Source organism: Paramormyrops kingsleyae, chromosome 9, assembly GCF_048594095.1.
Source record: "Paramormyrops kingsleyae isolate MSU_618 chromosome 9, PKINGS_0.4, whole genome shotgun sequence".
Classification (NCBI taxonomy): Eukaryota; Metazoa; Chordata; class Actinopteri; order Osteoglossiformes; family Mormyridae; genus Paramormyrops; species Paramormyrops kingsleyae.
The window spans coordinates 3929070-3939062 of NC_132805.1; the positions used below are offsets into that span (position 1 = coordinate 3929070).

General features: G+C 41.0%; 1 protein-coding gene across 5 annotated transcripts; it reads right to left on the reverse strand.

Annotated features, from left to right (window-relative positions):
* Positions 1 to 1777: 1777 nt before the first annotated feature.
* Positions 1778 to 9693, reverse strand: tap1 (transporter 1, ATP-binding cassette, sub-family B (MDR/TAP)). 5 transcript variants are annotated; one of them, XM_023801477.2, is made up of 13 exons: positions 9206 to 9693; positions 8116 to 8434; positions 7822 to 8014; positions 7021 to 7135; positions 6799 to 6929; positions 6325 to 6530; positions 5899 to 6096; positions 5649 to 5777; positions 5275 to 5463; positions 4989 to 5162; positions 3658 to 3817; positions 3151 to 3287; positions 1778 to 2675 (listed from the first exon to the last, which is right to left on the reverse strand). In XM_023801477.2, exons 2-13 carry the CDS (start codon positions 8431 to 8433, stop codon positions 2463 to 2465), a joined length of 2163 nt encoding a protein of 720 aa, XP_023657245.2. In that variant the 5' UTR covers position 8434; positions 9206 to 9693; the 3' UTR covers positions 1778 to 2462. The 5 variants fall into 5 exon arrangements, with proteins under 5 accessions (XP_023657245.2, XP_023657244.2, XP_023657242.2 ...); XM_023801476.2 differs by having other exon boundaries at positions 9292 to 9692; XM_023801474.2 differs by lacking the exon at positions 9206 to 9693 and adding an exon at positions 8902 to 8956.
* Between the last annotated feature and the right edge of the window lie 300 nt (positions 9694 to 9993).

Genomic DNA, 9993 nt, shown 5'->3' on the forward strand with positions numbered 1-9993 from the left:
ACAAACAAAATATCCTGTGGACTGAGGACATACACATACACAAAATGAGGCCTAACAGTATCTTTAAAAGTGTGTTCAAAATCACATGCTTGTTTGCTATGAGGTAGGCAAGATATCACATACGAAGTGAGCAGTATGTCCAAATCCTCAGTATGGATGAAATAACAGGCGAACGGTACCCGGATTACATAGTACATTCTGTGAAATTTGGAAGTGTGCACTGTGCCACAAGACCACTAGAGCTGAAACTGGAGTCTTGCCAATTCTATACAAATTTAAGTAGGAAATAATACCCAGTTACATAAGTTGAGTCAGATTTGTATATGTTTTTTGTTTTTCTCCAGGAAAACAAGCTATCATGTAGCTATCATACAAAAATATCTAAAAACTGAAGGTAAATACAGTGGAACAGTTTGCTATTAAAATAACAAGGGACATTTGTGGCTTTTTTTTTTGGAATTTGTGAAACTACCACTATATCCCTAATATTGCCCAGCTAATCCTGTGCACAATATCGTTCAAAGTGAATTTTGGGACATTAAAGACCATGACATCACCTGGTATGACGCTTTGTGTGCCAGCCAGAAAAAAAAATGTAAGGACCTCTATGTCCCTGGCACATCCATGGTCAGACGTATGACTTAGAGTGCAGCTGTGAGGGAGGTGATGGTCTGTCTGAACATGGGGGGTCACGGGATGGAAATCTCCAGATTAAGGTGGCAGTACAGGCTGAGAGAGACTGCTAAATTATAAGAATTTTACAGAAGTTGTTTTACGTTCTCATGTTTATTATATGTACTTATTGTATGCTTTTAAACATTTTCATTTTATATATTATATATATTAAATGTCGATGTATAGCTGTGATGCCTTCACTGAAGTTAAGCCACTTATACCAGCAAGACCCACTAGTAACAGGGAATAGTTAGTTATTTCAAGTAGCAGGCTTCTAAAGAAAGTATTTGCATACTGTGCAAGTATGTGATTTCGGTTGCAGCCCTTGTATCCTCTGGCTTCCAGGAAAGTGGTGTGATTTCTCCTCCTTTATCATATGATTTTTGAAAGTCTTCTGTACCTTCTGAAAAAAGGATCAAATTTTGTATGTCTGAACCACGTTCATGCTTGATGACATGCTACATTCATGGAACGCATTGACTGGTTCCCATAGTCTATTATTTGGTACAGTACAATCATAGGCCCTATAAATCAAATTTAAGAAATACAAAATGTCTACTACATGGTAAGATTACTAAAATCAAACAAAAGTAATATAGCACCAAATTACAAGTTTTAACAGCATGTTCGTTAAATCACTTATAAATCAGTTCCTTCACTATAAGCAATTCAATTACCTATTTATAATACAATGTGCTGTCAATTCACATTATTCACAATGTTTTTGTAGACCGGAAAACTGAACCTTTTCATGACTCGTCTTAATTACGATTGCATGTGGTTGGTATTGTGAAAGCAATAGAGAATCTGAAGAAAAATCAGGGACTTCCCGGCGTTTGCCGAGAAAAGTCCCCTCTGATGGGTTATATTACCTAAACAACCATAATGAAGGACCAATAGCAACATTTCAATAGTTTGGCATGAGGAAATATCATATTGACAATGGACTATTAGTTTCTTTTCTGATTACAGACATTAAACTCTCTTTTCTATGAAATGATTAGTATATGTTAGTCCTGAAGGAACAGAATTAATGATGTTTACTAACAAAAAAAAAGAACTCAAAAAATGCCAAATGTACATTTCATTAAAAGCACACAGATTAAGCCTTTTATGCCATGTATTCTTTATTATGATTTCCACACGATTTGGACATGCACATTGGGGCATTTGTGAACCATCTGCAGGACTGTACAGTCTTTGTTTACTGGCTGGAAATCTGGTTGGGGATGTGTGAGCCAAAACAAAAAGCCATATCGAAGTACAGAAATTAGCTGTTTTTGATTTTTTTCCCCATTATAATTCCAAGGAATCATTTTCCTCCCAATTTTATAAGAAAATAAATAGTAATAAAGAACATTTTAAATGCATACAGCAACAACAAATACAATTTACAAAACATATTTACAATGTGCATATTTGGAGCAAGAAAAATGTTAAGGTTGGGTCTGTGGGAAGGACTGATTGATTATATTTGTGATTATGCCTGGCCAGGGAACAGGAAGTGCCAGTGACTGGCCTGAAAGGGCTGACAAAGGGAGAAATGGAAAGAAGGTATCTTTGGTAAAGTGATACTTTAAGGGCCAGGCACTGCTTTTCCTTTATTAAGATCTTTCTTGACTGTATTTTGTTCCTGGTGGTCACCTAAATTCCACAATGTGCAGTAACACTCCACATTAATATTCTATTGCATCTACATGTATTATTGAATAATTTGAGAAAACGGTTAAGGTGTGCTTACAGTGTGTAATTGTATATGGTTCTAAGCCTCCCACTGTGTCCAGCTGTTACTCTGCATTGCGCTGGAATGCAGTGTTCTGCTGCTGTACCAGTTGGGCGTAAGCCCCGCCATTCCTAAGCAACTCTTCATGGGAGCCTTCCTCTATCACTTCACCACTGCGCAGGAAGACGATGTGATTGGCCATCTCCAGAGTGCTCAACTTGTGGGCGATCAGCAACACAGCACACTGCTTCGAAATCTTCAACACAGCCTCGTTCACCTGGAACGTTGCACAGAGAACATCACGCTAAATACCATCAGATACACAACAAAAAGGTGGACTAGTGATTACCAAATTGTCAAAAAGGCCAAAAAAAATATACTGATGCAGAGAGAGGAAATTTGGATGATTGTGTGAGAGCACATTCCGTATTTAGAAAAACAAAGATATGAATGTCACTTTGAGGAACGGCATAGATCGAAATAATGAAACAAATTTCCCAGTAAATAATGAAACAATCGATTGCTCTATCACCATCATTTTTGGGCCACATTTATCATTGAGGTCTATTGGCAAATTTGTTATTCTTTGAGGTGTGAAAGTGGATTGTGCAGAGAGGCATAATCATTATAAGTCACTGATATAAATGTGCCAACTTCAAAAGCTCAAATATTCAATGCGGAATGTGAAGCGCTCAGAATGTGAAGCTCTCAGGTTAACAGCAGCAGAATTATCATATGGAACACATGAATACCCGGTGCTCGTTCTCCGTGTCCAGAGAGCTGGTGGCATCATCCAGCACCAGGATCCGGGGGTGTCGAATCAGGGCTCTGGCGATGGCGATGCGCTGCTTCTGTCCCCCTGAGACTTGACCCCCTTTCTCCCCGGCGTCTGTTACACACAGGAGGTTGGGTTAGGGTTAGGGTTAGTTATATGAAAGGCATGGCAGTGTGGAGTGGGACAACCTAAAGTGCCGGCAGAATCTTAAAGTGCATTACAAACCTGACAGGCATAATCAAACACATCAAAAAAGAAAACTATAAAACATGGAGTCGGGCACAGACACTTATACACAATGAATCAAACAAAGGACAGTGTATCAGAAGCAGTTACTTAAAAAAAAACAGTCCTTTGTATGTAAACAGACAACCATTGAATGTAAATGCAGAATAAAATGTAATATCAAATCATAGTTGGGGATTATTATGACAAATGTCAGCATGCCACAGAGGGTTTTATAAAAACACACGCACAGACTCACCTGTGTCATACCCTTTTGGCAGTTTAGAGATGAACTCGTGAGCTTCAGCGAGCCTGGCCGCCTCGATCATTTCAACCTCGGTGGCGTCCTCACGGCCATATTTGATGTTTTCTCTCACAGAACGGGCAAAGAGGACTGGTTCTTGGCTCACCACGGCAATCTAGTATGACCATATTTTTTAAAAATTTGAGTTTGCCAGTAGTTTGAACAAGAATGTCTCTGATCATCCAAACAAACAGTAACATCTGGCAATACATCTGTCCTAACTCAAAGTACTAGATTAGCATATGCCAGTAAAGTCATTTCAGATATAATCTGAAACAAAGTCATCCGTCAACTTATGTCCTATTGAGTAACGTCCGATCATACATCCTACAGAAGCCTTAAAAAATATTTGAGAGATGTCCGAAACAGACGAAGTGGATGTCATGTGATGTATTTTACCAAATGTGCGGCATGTGGCAGAACCAAAACAAACTGCCTGCCCTCCCACTATAGAGGTTTAGATCAATGTGTGTGATTTTGTATCTTATGTTGTACAGTATATTTGACCTCTCCTCTATAATGATCGAGATACATCCAGATCGACCGGCTTCCTCACTTCTGGGATGAACTCCATGGATACTTGTAGATGCATCTTTATAACCACATTAATGCATCAGCTGAAGACTTGCTAATTTTTTAACAGTTTAAAACTACATTGTGCATAGTTGTAATTATTAAAGGATAACCAAATACTTTTAATAATAAAAGTGTCCATTATTGAAAAATAATCCAACTTATTTGTTTATACACCACTAACAAGCAACCAAAAGACAGTTAACTACAAGATATATTCTTTGTGTAGTTCGGTCGCTAATTTTCATATAACTGATTTTTATTTTAAATGCATTTATAAATTATAGCATTTCTTCAGCTATATCCCCAATACCATTATTCGAACTTTATGATGCTTTCAGTAATTATTTGTATCAAACTAAATTAAGAGCTCAGATGGACAGAAAACCATCTGCTTCGTGGTCCGTAATCGGAAAATTCTGTACACAAGCACACAGTATATGCCAATCATGTGAACACATACAGTCGATTTTCCTAGTTCTTCCTGGCTTGTCTGTATGCAGGCCAGCCGTGCACCATAAGAACTGCAATGCAAGTCACTAGGACTTTAAACACAAGCCCCACTGCTTCCTCAGAAGGCAAAAGAATTTTTCCAAATCAAACAAACATCAGTAGTTGCTGACATACATGCTATTATATTAATTGAGGCTACTGTACAAACAAAATAATGCAGCGTGGGGCACATTTTGGTGATCACACTGACAACCCGTTACCTTGCCATGCAGATACTGGTTCTGATAGCTGTGCAACGGCTGCCCATCCAGCAGGATCTCCCCCTTCTGTGGCTGGTAGAATCTTTCCAGCAGATTCACGCAGGTGCTCTTCCCCGCACCCGAAGGCCCAACCAAAGCAGTTATCTCCCCGGGTTTCAGCTTCAGAGAGAAGCCCTGAGACAGAGAGATTATAACAGTCGGTATCAGGGGATCTCTGAGAATTTTACAAATAAATCTATTCATTGAATTTTACTTTCCCACTTTAACAATAACTGCATTCAAATACCTTGAGCACAGCAGTGTCAGGCCTTCTTGGGTAGGCAAAGGTGACATTTCTGATCTCCAGATTTCCCTGTAGGGTCTTGGGGGCCAAAGAACCCTCTGGGGGAGCCTGGGGCTGTCTGTCCATGTATTCGAAGATCTTCTCAGAGGCCCCAATAGCCTTCTTCACATGGGGATAGTATGACATCAGCACCTTAAACAGAAAGAGCAAATTAGTGAGGGTAGAATCCATATCAGCTATTTTTGGTTTATTCTAAGTTTATACAATGTGATAAAAAGCTTTATGGCGCATTCCTGCCACAAAACCTCAGCATTAGACAGATCCACTACAACAAAAGTTACACTACTTGCGCACCGAGGTAGTTTGGTATGCAGTACCTCAACAGCGGAGCTGAACTGCAGCTCATACAGGACGAAGGAGACCAGATCGCCACTGCTGACGTTCCTTCCAGTGACCAGGCAGCCGCCATAGTACAGAATGCTGACCTTGAGAGCCAAGCTAGACAACTGGGGAAAATAAGAGTTTGTTTTTTTCCTTTGATCAAATACATATGAATCACCCCTATAGACTGTCAGGTAATATTATTAAATTCAATGTGCATCCAGAACTCCAGACAGACAGACTCACACTGTTGGTCCAGGTGGAAGCAGCATAGGCTGCAGCTTCTACTTTGTTTAGCGAGTAGGTTTCCTCCAGCCTCTTCTTATATCTCTCCGTCTCTCCATCCTCGTTGGCAAAGCTGCGCACTGTCTTGATGGAGGAGAAGGTCTCCATAGCAACACTATTTGCCCGGGCGAGCGACTCCTGCACTTTCACTGACAATGACTAGGAGAGAAACAGTGCATTGTGGGAGTTAGAGAGAGATGTTGTACATTAAGCCCACATGTCAACAGAGGGACAAAGGATGTTCTTAAGTTAAAATATACAGACGCTTTTAACAACAATCTGCACTTTGAATGACTGGGCGAAAGTTTAACTGCAGCTTGGTCTTTAACTTAAGAGGTGTCAAAATTCAGCCAAAATGGCAGGCTTAAAGAGACTGGTCAGGCCAACCTGGTAGAACTTTCCCGAGATCTTGGGAATGACCAGGATGACGGGCAGCCCCAGTAGAGTGAAGACAGACAACTTCCACGAGAGCCACAACATGAAGGTGAAGAGGAAGATGACGCGCATGAAATACCACATCAGGAGGCTCAGCTTCTCGCTCAGAGACTCGCTCATCGTGTTAGTGTCCGTGGTGATGCGGGACACAATTTCACCTAGAAGTCAACATTTGTGGATTCATATTAGAGTTCAAGTGTATTGTCTGACTTCACTTTCCATCAGGGGGTGAGTGATACCTGGTACCTTTATTCATTAATACATGACTGACTAACAACTAAGTGTTATTATTATTAGGCATAGGAGGAAAAATTGGGTTCTAAGTTACAGACACTGTTGTCCTGCCAGAAACAACTGTAACTGCAAAGGAGATCACGACAGACTGTGCTTTATAAGGGGGCCTGACACGAAACGGGAGTCTCTCACCAGTATCTGCCTTATCAAAGAAGGCGATGTCTTGCTTCAGCACAGACCTGAAGACCTGACCCTGAATGAAGGTGTGGATGCGACTCATGGTGATGTTGTAGATGAGGTCGCACACAAACTCACAGACAGCACTGCAAGAGGTGAGTGCAGAGATGAAGACTGTCAGAACAGATCCAAAGTCATCAGCATTGTCCTCACCATTAGCTGTGCTGAGCGGCTCACCTCATGATGGTGATGAGTGACATGGCGGTGATAGCGTGGGTAAAGGCCTCCGGTTCGTCCTCGTTCATGATCCAGTCTGTCATGCGGCCGGTGTAGTAGGGGATGGCCATCTCACCTGAGGATAGCCACATTGTAACGGATGTTCTCTTCTGTCACTGTTACATACAGTAACACTTTACTCGAGGGGCACAAATAATATAGTATTACCCTATTAGTATCAATTGTCTTAGTCACATACTGATCTCATGCTCGTTCATCATTAATGAATCGTGAGGCATCTTTTATCTCAAGCAATTACTATATTTGTTACTATACCTGATACTTCTGTAAACTGTTGTGAACTACTGAAGGAACTATTGAAGGAACAAATAATGAATGACGCATTTGAAATACTGATCCCATGTTTGTTCATAATTAATGAATCTTGAAGCGTCTTTAATCTAAAGCACCCACTATATTTGTTCATGGTTTGTACTTCAGTTGTAAATGAGTTCCTACTAAGTATTTGTGCCCCCAAGTAAAGTGTTACTGTTACATACATACATAACAATACCACTAATTTGTAGTTTGCCATTTAGCTATTTTCCATTATTAAATGCAGTTATCTATTGTGTAATAGAAGAGGTACTTTTTCCATCCCTGTGAATGAATTGTTTTTGCATATCCTTATATATGGTGAGTGCAAGTTTGGGGTATACATCCTATCACATGTGAACTTTGGTGTGACAATGTCTGCAGTGACATCCCCCAACGTAATATAGCAGGGCGGGTACACAAAACGAAGGCTGCAGTCAAGTTTACCCAAGGAGGAGACAATCACAAAAACGATGACGGCAAAAAATTGCATGGTGTATGGGGTCATGAATCCCAGCAGCCTTTTCAGGGAAGCCCCTTGTTTTTTCTGCGGGTCCTCTGCTTTCTTGAAGGAGAGAGACGGTATGTATTGTTGCCAGAGGAGGAGAGACACAACCGTGACTCCATATCCCTGTATTATCTGGTAAAACAACAGGAAGGATGAGGAGTGAATTTCACCAATGTGTCAAATAAAGTCATCTGTGTAAAATGCTGTGTTGCATATGGAATGGCCGAACATACCCCTTGCCAGGAATGCCACCCCCAAAGGAGCTCGAATGTTGGCAGCCCACAGGCCTTCAGTAGGGTGATGTAGGCAGGAGAGACAAAGCTGAGCACCACCAAGGTCTGGATCCCCTCTCGCCCCTTCAGCCAATGTGGGCAGCCAGGACACAGGGTGAAGGAGAGCAGGAGGGAGGCACGGAGCAGTCCACCTCCCCAAAGGGTGATGAAGGGGTGGGGGATGAGGAGATCAGAGAGCTGGGCCCAGCGAATGACTTGCAGGGCAAGAACATCCAAGCAGAGACACAGGAATGGCGAGAAAGCCATCTTCTTCTGCATCCTATACAAGTTGGGATAGCAAAAAAAACAAAAAACAAATAGAGAACCATAAAGGTAATGTTCAAAATCTGTCACCAAAGACAACATGTAATTTGTAATAACATCAACAAGACAAAGTAGATAAACTTCTGTTTAATGACACTAAGAGTCGGGATTTTAATCTAAGTTTTGTTACACATTTCAGACAAAAACCAAACAAGACATCCAGCACAAACCGTAATCAGTGGAGGTGCCAGCTAACCAGAAAACTGACTTTGCGGGAGTCGTGGAAGAACAAGGCGTGAAACAGTCAAACGCCAAGCCAATGGTATGTGTTACACTAGTTAGGGTTGCCACTATCAGTCTGAAGAAATAAAGGACACACCCCCAACGTTTAAAAGAACGTCTTAATTTCGTGTGCGAAAGCCGACTTCACTCCCACCTGGAATTCTTCCAAATACTTATATAGTTTTCTTGTCCCCAGCTCACCTGTAAACATCCCCAGCCATGACGCGCCACCCAGCGCCGCCTTTAATAAGCGCATTTCGGATTTCACCCCCGTCGCGTAATATGCGCGTCACAGGTCGAGGCCGCTTTGGTTTTCCATCCTCGCCACCACTCCCGTACCCACATAAATTCCTTCTTACTCATTTTTTTTTCTCGCATTTCTTTGTCAAACTGACCTTTATTTTACTAAAATGTTATAAAGGTTTTACCAAACCATATTCAAACTACATCGATTTTGCTTTCGCTTTCAATTACACAAGTGAAACAGTAATTATATTTCCTTTACCTTTTTGGAGAATGAATTTCCCCATTTATAGATGTGTATATATTCACAAGCAGTATCTCAGGTAACTTAGCCTGTTAGCTACTTACGCCTTTATCGAGGGCAGATGCCGTCCTGTAGCTCGCGGACTGTTTCCAGGTTGCTCAGTTCAACACGAACCAACCCCGCACGGCGTCTGTCGTAGTAACTGCTGTAAACTTTATGTAATTTGGAGAGCTGCACTCACGTAACGTGAGTGATCCCTGATAGCTACCGTTGTGGAGATTGATGCAGACGATGCACGATGAATAAAACAGCTCTTGTAACGAAAATGAAAGTACGATTTATCTGGGGGGCAGGGCAAGGCAGCTGGAGTACTTCCTTCATTTAGCTATTTGTTTTAGTTTATTAAATAATCTGTACCTCAAAATATAACTAATAGAGTATAGTTATGCAGTATAATGTAGCCCAAAATAAAAATTAGGTGTAAACGTTACATGCTTTTTATTAAACTGTTGTATATGTAATTATATGTAATTCTACCTAGGAAAGTGCGACATCGTGCGGATATTTCAAGCAGTTGCACATACCATTTTAGGGCCTATTACGGGAATGCGGTCCCTTCTATGGGAAACGTAAAATTCACCGAATCACTTAGCCAAATGCTCAAACCGAAGTACATAAAGGAAACATACGGAGCCTCTAAAGTCCCATATGGTGATTTTTTTATCTTGTAAGTTTCATTTTCACATTAGAAATGCCACACAATGAGATTCTTGCTTGTCTTGTATGGGGCACGAATTGTCAGGCGC

Excerpts from the sequence above, each read along its gene's own strand:
- tap1 (XM_023801474.2), bottom strand. The coding sequence starts at position 8,921 with ATGGCTGGGGATGTTTACAG. Across the intron at positions 7,136-7,821 it reads TGTGATTGTCTCCTCCTTGG|GTGAGATGGCCATCCCCTAC; the intron begins GTAAACTTGACT and ends GGCTATCCTCAG. Across the intron at positions 6,097-6,324 it reads TCTCGGGAAAGTTCTACCAG|TCATTGTCAGTGAAAGTGCA; the intron begins GTTGGCCTGACC and ends TTTCTCTCCTAG.